General features: G+C 42.2%; 1 protein-coding gene across 1 annotated transcript in view; it reads left to right on the forward strand.

Annotated features, from left to right (window-relative positions):
• The window catches only part of PDE11A (phosphodiesterase 11A), a 402,070-nt gene that overhangs the window by 341,793 nt on the left and 43,600 nt on the right, over positions 1-16,677 (forward strand). Inside the window, exon 16 of the mRNA XM_020908326.2 lies at positions 8,834-8,911. Within this exon, the coding sequence (XP_020763985.2) occupies positions 8,834-8,911 (78 nt within the window). The remainder of the gene's footprint in view (positions 1-8,833; positions 8,912-16,677) is intronic.

Genomic DNA, 16,677 nt, shown 5'->3' on the forward strand with positions numbered 1-16,677 from the left:
AAAATTCCTGGAAATATGGAATTCTTTTAAAAACAACCACAAAACCGTGTAAATTCAATTTCTAATGGCTTTGGATATGCTAAAGATCCTATTACTACAAATGATGGGTGAAAGCAGAATTCACAAGTTTAAACAAACAAACAAACAAAAATCAAACAAAACCTCAGCGTGAATTTCTAGGCTTCATGACCTTAAGTCTGGGGGTTAATTCTTCAGTCTGATTTTCCACCTCACTGAAAACATTTTCCAGTTACCACTGAGTGGTTTTCTGAAATCGATTTCTGTGCCTATTTCTGAGTCCCTGCAGTGAATAGAGCTTTCATAATTAAATAGTAATTTCAGCATCTCAAGCAGGAATTAGATATCCCCCATTGGTTACCAGCCATGTAGCTTTGAGAGAGTCACTTAATCTCTCTTTGCCTTAGTTTCCTTGTCAGCAACATAGGGACAGGTACTTCACCCATACTGATCTCCTAGAGTCCTGGTGGTGGCCAAAGGAGATTATCTGTATGAAAGATGATAAAAATTTAAGTAATCTAAATAATTTAAATTTGATAACATTGACAATTTTAAGTACCTTATAAAGAAAACAATCATTCAACCAGAAAGGTTAATGAAATTTGGACCATAAAAGATAGTACTTGTTGGGGCAGACAGAGAGAAATCCAAAATTACAAATGTTAAAACTTCGAGATGTCACAGTTGTCCTGGACTGACTGTCTGCCTGTAAGTTAACAAAGATGACCTTGCATATTCCACAATTGGTGGAAACAGTACCTAAAATTCCCTGAGTGCTCACTTGGGAGTTTGATATACACATTATTCTGTTTAGCACTTACAGGGATTCTGTCAGAGCAGGTACTATTATTGACCCCATCATACACACGAGGAAACTGAGGTTGGGAGAAAGGCAGTGTATTGCTCACCGTGTTGAGTGGTAAAGCTGAGATTGGGACCAAGTATTTGGATTCCAAAATGTCTTTAACTACTCTGCCGTTCTCTCTGCAGTTCTATAACTGTTAGTTTAAGAGAACCGGAGGGGAAACTGAGGCCACTCCTGAGAACATTTGGGCACCAAAGGCCACAGTGGCACCAGTTCCAAAACAAGTAGATATCATGCAGGTGTGGTTCAGCTGTAGATGTCATCAGCAAGTTGGGATGGGCTGAGACTGCAGGTGAGTGTTGCCCAGGAGACTCACCCATGGCGCTGAGACTGCAAGCAGTGGTTCCTTGTCTGTAGCTGAGCTAAACTGGGACACAATAGAGGTTGGTCCTTCTTTAGCTTTAATACAGTCATGAAAGGTGTTCGTCTAGGGTAGCAGGAGCAGTGTAGCATTCATCCCCAGGAGGCTGTGACCACAGAATACTGTATCCCTCATCTCAGGTGCCTGCGGCTCCTGCCCTGCACTGTTCTAGAATTACAGTATCTTCTTGTATCACCTTTAGAATGGGAGCTCTGTGAATGCAGACATCTTCCTCTGTAGCTCACTCTTGGAGCCCCCACACCTGACCCACTGTCTGACATAATAAAGTTTCAATATTTTAACTCTCTGATATTGAATTGTCGTATCAACCTGCAAGGTAAATATTGTTATCCCCATCTTCTAGATAAGGCTACCTGGGCTTAGACAGAGTACGTGATTTGCCTAAAGTCATCAAAGTTTCTGTGCTCATATCTCCATGCCACATTGCCTCAGATCACTATTTAAATAGAGAATTATCCAAGAATTCAGATTTTATATACCAATTTGGGTGCTTAATGCTTTTCCGGTTGGCTTTCTAAATTAATCAGACTAATCTTCAAGTTGAAAATTTTTCACTTCCCTTTGTGCTCTGCAAACATTCATCAGCAATTACAGAAAACACCCAGTCTAATGGTTTCTTTGTCTCTGTCTTTCCAAAAGGATGCAAAAAGGAGCATTTCTAAAAGCATCTGATGATGACAAGATGTACCAAATTAGCTTAGATTGTTAGGAGCTATAGTTTGACCATCCTTCTAAAAAATTAGACAAATATCTAGAACAACTTATTTTATAAAACACAATAAGAACCCAGCAAATATTTCTACTGCTATGCAGATGGGAATATTCATTCATTCATCATTCAACAAATGTTAAAGCTCCACTATGTTCAATGTTTTCAACTCCACAGTTGCCTGCACTTAACTAGTCCCTTATTGGAAAGGAAGAGGATAAATGAATGCATAGTGAGGTGTAATGATTACAGAGCTTAACCCATTGTTCCTTTGCAAACATTCTTATATTTTAACAGAGCTGATTAATTAACCCACGGAAATTACTCTAATGGTAGAACAACATAGTGACAGGTTAATGGAAGAAATATTTTGGTACTTTCTGATGAACATCAAAGCATTTTAGATCTATTCATCCTCATGAGTGAGTGAAAATCACTCAGTCATGTCTGACTCTTTGCAACGGACTTCTCCAGGCCAGAATACTGGAGTGGGTAGCCATTCCCTTCTCCAGGATTCATCCTCATATCTCCATCCATATGATACTGCAACTGAATAAAACATGAGAAATTTATCCAGTAGCACTTACTGATGCCTTCTTTATGCCAGACACTGTGCTAGTTGCTGGGAATGCACAGAGAGAGAAGATATCATTCTTACCTTCAAGGACTCAGAGCCCAGTGTGAGAGTGAGAAAAATAGTAATACCCCACCTTGGGGAGTGCTACATGCATGCATGCTCAGTGCTCGGTCATGTCCAACTCTTTGTGACCCTGTGGACTATAGTCCGCCAGGTTCCTCTGTCCATGGGATTTCTCAGGCAAGAATACTGGAGTGGGTTGCCATTTCCTCCTCCAGGGAATCTTTCCAACCCAGGGATCAAACCCACATCTCTTGTGTTTCCTGCACTGGGAGGCGGTTTCGTTACCACTGTACCGCCTGGGAAGCCCACGAAGAGCACTAGGGGCCACATAAATGCAGGGGCAACTAGGGCACGCACCATCCAGCAACCCCTTGAATCTCTTCTTGGCCTGGAGATTATAGATCAACCAAATTCACGTGTAGGGTCCTGTATTGTCTTAATTTTCTGCCATTATCAATACTGAGAGTTGTTCTGGTCTTTCCATTTCTTGCATTTGCCAGTTTCATTTGTGCTGTCAACAACAGCACAGCCTTTAACGGATAATTTTATTCAGGTATTAACGCTTAGCTGGCCCTTGTGCTATCAGGGCTAGTCTAACGCAGGGACACAGTTCACTTTCAAAGTGAAACATATAACTTTTTTTTCCCCTTTAGTCATAATTACTGGGATTAACATCTGCCTACTAATTTATTATTCCTCTGTGGTGCTTTTATGCCCAAAGTCCAGAAATCTCTCCAGAATCTGCCTTTAGGAATCAATTGCAGATGTATGGTTTGCCTGTTGATTGAGCTGTAAGAACACTGAGAGAAGAGACTCCTACTCCCCTGTACCCATTTTACCCTGTCCCCTGCCACCCTGTCTGATAATTCTGGAGTTGATATTGCCACCTTGACAGTAAAAATCTTCCTAACATTCAAAGACTTTTAGTAGCCTCAGAACAGTTAGATAAATGGATAAAGAATATGTGTACATACTTATATATAGAGTTACAGAACATTACAAAAAATATTCCCAATTAAAATATACATAGGATTGGTGATTTCTCACTTTACAAACAAAAGGTGCCTTGCAGATAAATTAGAAACAAGAAAGACTTTCAGTGTAGTGATGGGTGACTGGTAACCAATCTTTAGAATTATTTCTGAGGGTAATTTTACCAGTTCTGTTCAAATGATGCTTTTTTAAAGACTGCTATTTTTCTGAGTGGAACATATGTCAGGAGAGCAGGATAAAAGCCTAATAAAAACATATCTGATTATAAATGAGATTTTCCAGTAAGTTGCTTTTCACTAGCCAAGGTATTTGCCATTGTCCTTGAAAACCAAGGTTGGCAATGATATGCTTGAAAAGTTAATGATACAGTTCCTCATGACAGAGGCATCTGGATCCAGGGAGTATTATAACTTTGTGGATTTTCAAATGTTCATTTTAGCAGTCCCAGGTTTTTAAAAGTGCTCCTAACAGTTTCATATATGTTGATTTTGACTCTGTATAGTCTAGACACAAATAGATGCTAAAAGGGGCAACGGTATGGACCAGTTCCTTTCTCAAAAGTACAGTGAATTTCACATCATTGCTTTGTCATGAGCATCACTAAGGAGGAGGTCAGAACTACCACCAAAGCCGAGGACCACGAGTCTGGTCTGCGCCATGCGCAGCTCTGGGGAGCATCTCCTTGTTGATGGAAACTGCTGTCTGGTTCAGTACAGCAGCTGTGATGCTGCCACATCTCTGTCCAGACGCTCACAGCAGGCAAGGCTATTCTGCCCCCAAGGCTCATGCCACCCACAGTTTATAAAGATTATCACACAGGCCACAGCAGGGAAGCTGGGGGCCTGGAATCTATCTAGATTTATTCATAACTGCCCTGGGATCCTGGGGAAATCGCTTCACCTTCCTTCACCTTGAGTTTCCTGACCTATAAATCAGAGAATTACAGCAGCCTTTTTCAAAGGTTACACATGCCCTTAACAATCTATATTTATAAAGAAAACTCAAATTAAACATAGGAATCATTCTATGACCTAGCAATTTTGCTATACATTAGTGTATGAAGTGAAGCGGAAGTGTTAGTCATTCAGTCGTGTCTGACTCTCTGCAACCCCATGGGGTGGCCTGCCAGGCTGATCTGTCCATGGAATTCTCCAGGCAAGAATACTAGACTGGGTTGCCATTTCTTTCTCCAGGGGATCTTCCCAACCAAGGGATCAAACCCACGTCCCCTGCGCTGCAGGCAGATTCTTTACTCTCTGAGCCACCAGGGAAGGCCCTTTGCTGCTTGGGGCAACTGTTATTCCAAAAGCTTGTGTTGTGTCCCAGCTCTGCCACTCACCAGCGAGGGCCAGTATACCCAATGCTTCTGAGCTTAATAACAGGAGCTAATCCTTACTCAACAGCTACTGTGTGCCAGGCACTCTGCCAAGTGTTTTACGTAAATCCTCCCACCAACCCTAACTACCCAAAGTCAGTCATGTCGTTAGTAAATGACAGAACCCAGGAAGTCTGCCTGGAACAGTAAGGACCCAGCTGGTGATGGGGACTCCAGACAAGAAACAGGGGAGCCAGTAGCACTCAGCATCTTGTCCTTTGTCCCCCAAACTACAATGAGTCAGACTAAGTGTCCAAGATCCTACTCTGATTTCCACCATAAATGCCATGGTAGTATTTTCCAAAGTGTATTCTTTAAAACACCAGTGCTATGGGATTCTATGGTCAAGTTGAATAGGCTTTTATATCTCAATGTTTTGTAGCGCCTTCAAAAGGCTAATGTGGGTGGTGAATATTCAATAATCACAGGAAGCATTTCTTAAATCTACTTGGCCAGAGCACCCCCTTTACATGCAGCACCTCCTAAGACTAGCATTTTGTGGGGTGCACATTGGGAAGCAGTGTGACAGGATCCTTTAAAGAGCCCCTCATTCAGTTCAGTTCAGTCGCTCAGTCGTGTCCGACTCTTTGCGACGCCATGAATCGCAGCACACCAGGCCTTCCTGTCCATCACCAACTCCCGGAGTTTACTCAAACACATGCCCATCAAGTCGGTGATGCCATCCAACCATGTCATCCTCTGTCATCCCCTTCTCCTCCTGCCCCCAATCCCTCCCAGCATCAGGGTCTTTTCCAATGAGTCAACTCTTCACCTGAGGTGGCCAAAGGATTGGAGTTTCAGCTTCAGCATCAGACCTTCCAATGAACACCCAGGACTGATCTCCTTTAGGATGGACTGACTAGATCTCCTTGCAGTCCAAGAGACTCTCAAGAGTCTTCTCCAATAGCACAGTTCAAAAGCATCAATTTTTTGGCGTTCAGCTTTCCTAACAGCCCAACTCTGACATCTATACATGACCACTGGAAAAACCATAGCCTTGACCAGACGGACCTTTGTTGGCAAAGGAATGTCTCTGCTTTTTAATATGCTGTCTAGGGTGGTAAAAACTTTCCTTCCAAGGAGTAAGCGTCTTTCAATTTCATGGCTGCAATCACCATCTGTAGTGATTTTGGAGCCCCAAAAAATAAAGTCTGACACTGTTTCCACTTTCTCCCCATCTATTTCCCAGGAAGTGATGGGACCAGATGCCATGATCTTAGTTTTTTGAATGTTGAACTTAAGCCAACTTTTTCACTCTCCTCTTTCACTTTCATCAAGAGGCTCTTTGGTCCCTCTTCACTTTCTGCCATAGGGTGGTGTCATCTGCATATCTGAGGTTATTGATATTTCTCCCGGCAATCTTGATGCCAGCTTGTGCTTCTTCCAGCCCAGCATCATTTCTCATGATGTACTCTGCATATAAGTTAAATAAGCAGGGTGACAATATACAACCTTGATGTACTCCTTTTCCTATTTGGAACCAGTCTGTTGTTCCATGTCCAGTTCTAACTGTTGCTTCCTGATCTGCATACAGGTTTCTCAAGAAGCAGGTCAGATGGTCTGGTATGCCCATCTCTTTCAGAATTTTCCACAGTATATTGTGATCCACACAGTCAAAGGCTTTGGTGTAGTCAATAAAGCAGAAATAGATGTTTTTCTGGAACTCTCTTGCTTTTTTGATGATCCAACTAATGTTGGCAATTTGATCTCTAGTTCCTCTGCCTTTTCTAAAACCAGCTTGAACATCTGGAAGTTCATGGTTCACGTATTGCTGAAGCCTGGCTTGGAGAATTTTGAGCATTACTTTACTAGCATGTGAGATGAGTACAATTGTGCAGTAGTTTGAGCATTCTTTGGCATTGCTTTTCTTAGGGATTGGAATGAAAACTGACCTTTTCCAGTCCTGTGGCCACTGCTGAGTTTTCCAAATTTCCTGGAATGTTGCGTGCAGCACTTTCACAGACTCATGCTTTAGGATTTGAAATAGCTCAAATGGAATTCTATCACCTCCACTAGCTTTGTTAGTACTGATGCTTTCTAGGGCCCACTTGACTTCACATTCCAGGATGTCTGGCTTTAGGTGAGTGATCACACCATCATGATTATCTGGATTGTGAGGATCTTTTTTGTACAGTTTTTCTGTGTGTTCTTGCCACCTCTTCTTAATATCTTCTGCTTCTGTTAGGTCCATACCATTTCTGTCCTTTATTGAACCCATCTTTGCATGAAATGTTCCCTTGGTATCTCTAATTTTCTTGAAGAGATCTCTAGTCTTTCCCATTCTGTTGCTTTCCTCTATTTCTTTGCACTGATCACTGAGGAAGGCTTTCTTATCTCTCCTTGCTATTCTTTGGAACTCTGCATTCAAATGGGAATATCTTTCCTTTTCTCCTTTGCTTTTCATTTCTCTTCTTTTCACAGCTATTTGTAAGGCCTCCTCAGACAACCATTTTGCCTTTTTGCATTCCTTTTCCATGGGGATGATCTTGATCCCTGTCTCCTGTACAGTGTCACAAACCTCCATCCATAGTTCATCAGGCACTCTGTCTATCAGAACTAGTCCCTTAAATCTACTTCTCACTTCCACTGTATAGTCTTAAGGGATTTGATTTAGGTCATACCTGAATGGTCTAGTGGTTTTCCCTACTTTTTTCAGTTTAAGTCTGAATTTGGCAATAAGGAGTTCATGCTCTGAGCCACAGTCAGCTCCCTGTCTTGTTTTTGCTGACCGTATAGAGCTTCTCCATCTTTGGCTGCAAAGAATATAATCAATCTGATTTCAGTGTTGACCATCTGGTGATGTCCATGTGTAGAGTCTTCTCTTGTGTTGTTGGAAGAGGGTGTTTGCTATGACCAGTGCGTTCTCTTAGCAAAACTCTATTAGCCTTTGCCCTGCTTCATTCCCTACTCCATTGCTGCTGCTGCTGCTAAGTCGCCATTCTCCATTAGAAAGTGCCAAAAATGTGAGATCTTGGGAAATGATTCTTAAAGAACCAAAATGGTGATGTCTTTTTTCCTTTCTCATTATAAAAATGAAAAATCATAAAACTAGATTAAACAAAAGTTTTGAAAATAGGAATGGCAATCCTATTTTCACAACTTGAGAAGTTTCCCTTCTTTTCTTTTCCATATACACACATCTCTAAATGCATTTCCACATGCTTGTGTATCCGGCACTTAAAATGTGCTGACACTAATGCTAAACACATTGCTTGTCATCTCACTTAATCCTCACAATAACTCTGAGCCAGCAGATAGGACCCTCGAGTTAGAGATTAGGAAATTGAGGTTCAGAGGGTTTAAGTGACTTTCCAAAGTTGCACAGCAAGGAAGTGACTGAGCTGTGGTTTAAACACAGTTATTTCTGACTCCATAGCCTATGTGTTAAAGCCCTGAAATGATGAAATGGTTACTTTTTAACCTCTACAAAAGTATTTGTTCTGAATTTACTACCAGGGAGTTTATATTATCTTGGATGATCATACAGCTCAGTTCTACTTTGAATGATAAAAGAACATTCTGGAACTGTTCCCACTTTTTATGTGTCCTTGCCTCCCTTCTCTGACTTTTTCAGTAAGAGTCACAGGGCTTCACAGCAAGTAATCCCAAATGCGGGACCACACTGATTTCTGTTTTATGGCTCGATAATCTTTTCTGTTGTAAATACATTTGGAAATGACTGTGGCTTTTTGTCAAAGCCTCAACATTTTTTAAAAAGTGGTTTATTTTGATAGCACTTTAGCCTCATGATTTCAAATATTAAATTACTTGGTTGAGGTGGTCTTATATTTTTCCCATAAATGTGTTTATATCACCACACAGACTGAGAATTTTCATTTGATTTCATGCAGGAGGAGAACAGAATTCTTCGAACTTGTCAGTAAAGGAGAATATGATTGGAACATCAAAAACCATCGTGATATATTTCGGTAAGAAAAAGCTCTTGTTTGTGTGTTTATTCAGTGTTTGAAGATTTACCAATGCCTTTTTGACAATGCTAAGAGTGCAAAAGTGATATTTAAAGTAACAAAGCTTACATTCAAAACATTCAGAAACTAGTTGAATAATTAGAGAAAAGATAGAGAATATGTCTTTTCATCTTCTGATTTATTTTATATTGCCTCCTCTCCATACATTTGCCTTCAAAATTAGAAGATGTTTGAACTGGTTGTGTTTCAGGAGGTGTGCAAATTGCATTGGAGATGGGATTTTTGAACCTTGGAAAACAGTTACACAGAACAAAAGAAAGTGGAGAGTTACGTTTGGGTTGTTTTGTTTTTAGAGATAGTAGGCATTTTAGATGGAAAACCAATCAAAAGATTTTTGTGCTTGGGATAAGGAATCTGCTCTAGACTTTTCATGGGACTTCTCAGTAGTTTAGGAAAGACAGCACAAAATCTCATTTTCCCTCCGCATGTTTTAACCACTTTTCCCCACTGCAGCCACTCCAGCTGGACAGGCACTGTTCCTCTTTGCCTCATGCCCCATCCTTCCACTGTCCTCACCTCACCCACCCTCAGACTTAGCGCCTTGGTCCTGTTCCACAGCTGTTTAGTGTTTCTGGGAAAGCTTGTGAGGCCAGGATTCTGGGTTGAGTGCATCTGCTCCACAGCTGGGCACCCCCTGCAAACACCCCCGGGGACCCTACCCCAGCCCCCAGCCTCTGCCTGCATCTCACACGCAGAGCCTGCCTGCCCCTTGCCTCCACAGCTGACCCCCTGCTCACTGTCTCCCCAGAGGGCCCTCTCCTCCCCCTTCTCTGCGTTCATACTTCTCTCTGTTATCTTTTCAGATGACATTCTCGTTGTCCTTCCCGAGGTGGTACTGGGGGGCTCCTCTTGTCAACACCTCCATCTCAGCTTCCTATTCTAGTTTCCTATTCCGGGCCCTCCTCCCCCATTCCCCACCCCTGACCTCTGACCTTGCTGTGTCAATTTTACTCCTTTGGGCATTTTCAAAATCTGGCTTTTATTTTTTTCCCCAACATGACCTGTCTAGGCTAAGAAACATGCTTCCATCTCCTCCGTTAAACAAAAAGTCATCCCTAAAGTCTGCCTTCTTCTTGAGGTCCAACTGTAGTTTTCTCCTCTCCTTCAATCCCACAGTTCAGCCACACTCCTCTAACTTCATACTAGGCAGTTTCTTTCTTTTTATATCACTTAATTCCACAAATAATGATAGGAATACATTTTTCTGTAACAAATCAGGACATTATAGACAAAGCCCCAGTTCCTGGGGTATCACTCCCAGTTCCCATACTGTGCACAGCTTTGCGCTGTTTTTAATTCCTTGTTTATTTTCAGACTACTATCAGAGCTTTTCCATACATGTGTACCCATGGGAAATGTACTATTTAGCATCCATCTGTTTGTTTAACATAAATTACATATTTACATATCAATCTGAACTAGCTTGTTCACTCAACTGTAAGCCTTGGAATTCTTTCCAAGTCCATAGCAGCAGCATCTTTGATTGCTGCATAGTATTCCAAAGTGTATCTAGTATTTAGAGTAAATTCCTCGACTGAGGAATTTAGTTGCTAAAATGTGATTTCTGCACTTTTTGAAAGTCACCAGTCACCTCCCAGGGATCATATCCTATGACCTTTGTTCTCTCCAGCTTCCTAGATCTCTTCACAGTCTGAACTGTGTTGGCCTTTCCTTCTTAAAACTCTCTCCTGCCTTGGCTTCTGCAAAGCCCATGCTCTTCGGAATTTTCTGGTATCTTCTGACTCTTCTTTCTCCTATTTGTCTTTGCCTTCCTTCTCCCTGTGTATGTGTGTGTGTGTCTGACTTTTTGTGACCCTGTGGACTGTAGCCTTCCAGGCTTCTCTGTCCGTGGGATTTCCCAGGCAAGAGTACTGGAGTGGGTTGCCATTTCCTTCTCCAGGGGGTCTTCCTGATTTCCCGCATTGCAGGCAGATTCTTTCCTGTTTGAACCACAGGGAAACCTTCCTCCTCCTTACTACCCCCTAAATGTAATCGCCCCTCAAGGAATTCTTCTCTTGTTCCTCAGCATCCTCACAAATTCTCCTACCAGAACCACTGGGGTCTGGCCTCTCTCCAGAGCACAGCTCCTAAAATGCCAGTGCTTATTGTGTTTCCACATGAGTGTTTTCCCACAGAGGTTTTCAAACTTTTCTGCAGGGAACCCTATATGTAAGAAAAAGCATATTTGGAGGCAAAGTACATAAAGCAGAGATGAAGTCTCCAGGAACTCTCCTTTCTCTCCAGCTCTGCACCCCCACCCCATTTCACAGCTGGACTCTGACCACGTGCATGTGAAGGAGGGGGTGGTCTGGGAAACACCATCCCAGCGAATTTTAAAATAGTAATGAAACCAACTAAAAGTTAGCCTGCTTTTTATCATCACCATGTGCCTGCAATCTAAACAATGTCAAGGATGAGACACTCATCCCAGAGAAAATTCTTTTGTTGGTATAAATTCTAAACAACCGTTGAGGTTACTGTTGAGTATCAAAATAATTGCTCTGAAAGCTTCAAATTAACACAGTATTACTCATCCTTTCATTGTGTATGGATTGTACACATGTAAGTTAATTCCCAAAACACCCAGTTTTCCCATCAGCCCTGACACAGGTGGACTCGGGATGCACTTTCAAGAGTAAGTAAGTTCCCAGCGATTCAGAACCTTTTGGCCTCACTGCACATGCACTCCGCGTGCAATTCTCCAACCTTTGGGAATGTCACCTTTCTGCTTTTAAACAGTATATTCAGAATAAACAATGGTAGCGCGGTGATGGTAAAGCTAAAGAAACAGAGTGAGTTACTTCCATACTGTCCTTTTATGTTGGCCATTTGGGATCTGTGTTTGTGTAAATTTTAAAGCAGTGGGACAGACTGTAGACTGCAAGCTGTCGTCTTTTTGTTTGGTAAGCATAAAATGCAGTTCATACATGTAATCTTTTACTGAATTGAAAATATCTTTTAAATTAAAATGTCTTCCTTTTTAAAAAAATTACTGAAGTATAGTAATTTTTTAACTTACTGTATTTACTATGTTGCCGCGATTTACAATGTTGTGTCAGTTTCAGGTGTAACAGCAAAGTGAATCAGTTATACACACACACACACACACACACACACATATGCACTCTTTTTTAGGTTCTTTTCCCATATAGGTCATTAAAGGGTCCTGAGTAGAGTTAACCTATGCTATACAGTAGGTCCATATTAGTTATCTATTTTATATATAGTACTGTGTATATGTCAATCCCAGTCTCCCAATTTATCCCACCCCCACAAATATTTCTCTTTTTAGTTGCTAATGCTTTTAAAACTAGAGAACAAGTCAAGAAAGTAATGATTATCTCAAGATAATTATGGAAGTAGTTTTGGCATCTGGAGGAGAGTCTTGGTAGCAGTCATGACTGCAAGTCTCAGGCTCTCCAGGGTCACAGGACCTTTGCTGACCCCATGGCAGGCGTTCCTGACCTTCATTTCTGCAGCTGCGCTAAGCAGATTGCACCATCTAACTGTAAATCAGATTAGAGTTATGCAGACGTCAAGACACAAACAGTTGCTGCAAGCTCCCTCCCTCCTCTCTTATTCCAGAGATGGCCTTTTAAGTACAGAGACTGACTCTAAAAAATAAGATAAAACTGCCCATTCACCTCCTTCCATTCTTCCCTTGTAAGTGCTCACACTTATCCTTGTCTTTCCATCCCCGCCTTTCTTGGTTTTATGCCCTTTTTAATTATGCTTTCCTACCAGTCTCCCTGCTTCCACTCTTTCCTTCTTTAAACTATTCTCACATCTATTAATACTTCTTAATTAATAAGAGGTACTAAAGTCCTCTCCTTGAAGCTTTGGCCAGGTCCCTCCTTAACTGAACCCCCAACTTTAATTGACTCCCTACACCAATTGGATAAAGGTTTTAGACATCTACTATCCTCCTTCCCAGCCTTTATTCTGTCTCCTTTCTCCATACAGACTTTCTGGCTCCACTGTATTCACTGAAAGTAGAGATGTTCTGTCAGACTGTTTGGATCCCAGCCCTAGTTTGAAACCACCTAGTGATGTAACCCATCTTTGCGTGAAATGTTCCCTTGGTATCTCTAATTTTCTTGAAGAGATCTCTAGTCTTTCCCATTCTGTTGTTTTCCTCTATTTCTTTGCATTGATCGCTGAGGAAGGCTTTCTTATCTCTCCTGGCTATTCTTTGGAACTCTGCATTCAAATGGGAATATCTTTCCTTTTCTCCTTTGCATTTCACTTCTCTTCTTTTCAAAGCTATGTGTAAGACCTTCTCAGACAATCATTTTGCCTTTTTGCATTTTTTTTCCATGGGGATGGTCTTGATCCCTGTCTCCTGTACAATGTCACGAACCTCCATCCATAGTTCATCAGGCTCTCTGCCTATCAGATCTAATCCCTTAAATCTAAGGCTAGAGATCTCTTCAAGAAAATTAGAGATACCAAGGGAACATTTCACACAAAGATGGGTTTGATAAAGGACAGAAATGGTATGGACCTAACAGAAGCAGAAGATATTAAGAAGAGGTGGCAAGAATACACAGAAGAACTGTACAAAAAAGATCTTCACGATCCAGATAATCACAATGGTGTGATCACTCACCTAGTGCCAGACATCCTGGAATGTGAAGTCAGGTGGGCCTTAGAAAGCATCACTATGAACAAAGCTAGTGGAGGTGATGGAATTCCAGTTGAGCTATTTCAAATCCTAAAGCATGGGTCTGTGAAAGTGCTGCACTCAGTATGCTAACAAATTTGGAAAACTCAGCAGTGGCCACAGGACTGGAAAAGGTCAGTTTTCATTCCAATCCCTAAGAAAGGCAATCCCAAAGAATGCTCAAACTACCGCACAATTGCACTCATCTCACACGCTAGTTAAGTAATGCTGAAAATTCTCCAAGCCAGGCTTCAGCAATACGTGAACCATGAACTTCCAGATGTTCAAGCTGGTTTTAGAAAAGTCAGAGGAACTAGAGATCAAATTGCCAACATTAGCTGGATCATCGAAAAAGCAAGAGAGTTCCAGAAAAACATCTATTTCTGCTTTATTGACTTCGCTAAAGCCTTTGACTGTGTGGATCACAATAAACTGTGGAAAATTCTGAAAGAGATGGGAATACCAGACCACCTGACCTGCCTCTTGAGAAACCTGTATGCAGGTCAGGAAGCAACAGTTAGAACTGGACATGGAACAACAGACTGGTTACAGATAGGAAAAGGAGTATGTCAAGGTTGTATATTGTCACCCTGCTTATTTAACTTATATTCAGAGTACATCATGAGAAGCGCTGGGCTAGAAGAAGCACAAGCTGGAATCAAGATTACTGGGAGAAATATCAATAATCTCAGACATGCAGATGACACCACCCTTATGGCAGAAAGTGAAGATGAACTAAAAAGCCTCTTGATGAAAGTGAAAGAGGAGAGTGAAAAAGTTGGCTTAAAGCTCAGCATTCAGAAAACTAAGATCATGGCATCTGGTCCCATCACTTCCTGGGAAATAAATGGGGAGAACAGTGGAAACAGTGTCAGACTTTATTTTTTTGGGCTCCAAAATCACTGCAGATGGTGACTGCAGCCATGAAATTAAAAGACGCTTACTACTTGGAAGGAAAGTTATGACCACCCTAGATAGCATATTAAAAAGCAGAGACATTCCTTTGCCAACAAAGGTCCGTCTGGTCAAGGCTATGGTTTTTCCAGTGGTCATGTATGGATGTGAGAGTTGGGCTGTTAGGAAAGCTGAATGCCGAAAAATTGATGCTTTTGAACCGTGGTGTTGGAGAAGACTCTTGAGAGTTTCTTGGACTGCAAGGAGATCTAGCCAGTCCATCCTAAAGCAGATCAGTCCTGGGTGTTCATTGGAAGGACTGATGCTGAAGCTGAAACTCCAGTCCTTTGACCACCTCATGTAAAGAGTTGACTCATTGGAAAAGACCCTGATGCTGGGAGGGATTGGGGGCAGGAGGAGAAGGGGACGACAGAGGATGAGATGGCTGGATGGCATGACCGACTTGATGGGCATGGGTTTGAGTAAACTCCGGGAGTTGGTGATGGACAGGGAGGCCTGGCGTGCTGCGATTCATGGTGTCGCAAAGAGTCGGACACTGATCGACTGAACTGAAGGGATGTAACCTCAGGCAAGGTACCTAACCACCTCCCCCCACCCCTCCCCATCCAGGAAGGCAAAACATTCTCTGCTTTGTACAATGGAGATAATAATGGAAACTCTACCTCAGAGACGATATAAATCACTCTCTAATGCCTATTCAACGTGTGTGTGCTAAGTCACCCAGTTGTGTCCAACTGTTTGCAACCTTATGGACTGAAGCCCACCAGGCTCCTTTGTCCATGGGATTCTCCAGGCAAGAATACTGGAGTGGTTGCCATGCCCTCCTCCAGGGGGTCTTCCTGACCCAGGGATTGAACCTGGGTCTCCTGCAGCTCCTGCATTGCAGATGGAGTCTTTACCACTGAACCACTGGGAAAGCCCAATTCAATAAATGGTAGCCATTAGAATTCTCATCATCAGAGCACCTTGCAGATACTCAATAAATTTGTTGATTGACTGATTAATGTTGACATGAATTTGAGAAGTAAGCTTCAAATTATTGAGAAGATGAGACTTAAGTAATGATCAACTATGGTACAAGTAGGCAAGCTCACAGAGATTTTATTTCCTGTCTGGGAGAGAGACTACGAAGTCCAATGCATTACCTACAGTTTTGTCCCTCTCTGGTCCCAGCAGAACCTAAAATGAAAAGCACTGGAGTGGAGCAAGACGGGTGTGGCAACTTTGTGATAAGCACGGGATCCTGAATCCTTTCCTTCCTTTGGGAAAGTTACTTAATCCCTCCACACTTCCACTGACCTCTCTGGAAACTAGAAATAATAGCACCCTGTGATGAGGAGTCATTTAGTGAGTCATTAGTTAGTAGGTAGTTGGTACAGTGCTTAGTAGAGAGGCAGGCACATGGCAAGGACTGCGGAATCGCTTGTCACAGAAGACCAAAGATGAAGAACAGGCTGATGTGTCTCTCTGCACAGGTCTTAGCTTGGGAGTGTTTGGAGTTAGATGCTGCCTGACTCTGAGAGGGCTGCTCCTAACGGGTGCTGCCTGAGTGCACTTTGAAAGACCTATTGTTATCTGCTGGTCTGCCTTGCTCCCTAGAGTAGTTTCCTGGGGAAGTGACACAAACCTCTCACCACCGTCCAGGCATGCTCTGCCATCTGGGAAGCAGACTTGTTTCTAAGGCGGTCAAACCCAGCAGGGTATGAAATGTTAACACCTGACATCAGGACAGCCCTCTGACCTTTAACAACACACCCCTTTCTTCCAAAAGGAGTGAGCCAAGATGTGGCTCCCCAGTTCAGATCCGTCACTACTTATCACACGCAGCTAGCTTTAATACAAAGAGAGATTTGGGACAAAGAGCATGCCTGATTTTTTCCCCTTCCCACCACACCCAGTTAGGAGCACCAGAGCTGCAACTTATGATGTCATAGCCTCACTCTCTAGAATTCTCCAGGAGATGGTGTCTGTTTGATTCTTTCTCCTTTTAACCCTTGTCTTGATTTCTTGCAGACCCTTGTCTGCCGATTCTTTATTCTTCCTTAAAAAGGATGTCTGTTTAGGGCTGAATTGTACACTGTTTTTCATGGTTTGCATGATAACTTATGTTAATATACTCATGTATATT

The sequence above is a fragment of the Odocoileus virginianus genome, chromosome 13 (assembly GCF_023699985.2).
Source record: "Odocoileus virginianus isolate 20LAN1187 ecotype Illinois chromosome 13, Ovbor_1.2, whole genome shotgun sequence".
In the NCBI taxonomy this organism is placed as follows: domain Eukaryota; kingdom Metazoa; phylum Chordata; class Mammalia; order Artiodactyla; family Cervidae; genus Odocoileus; species Odocoileus virginianus.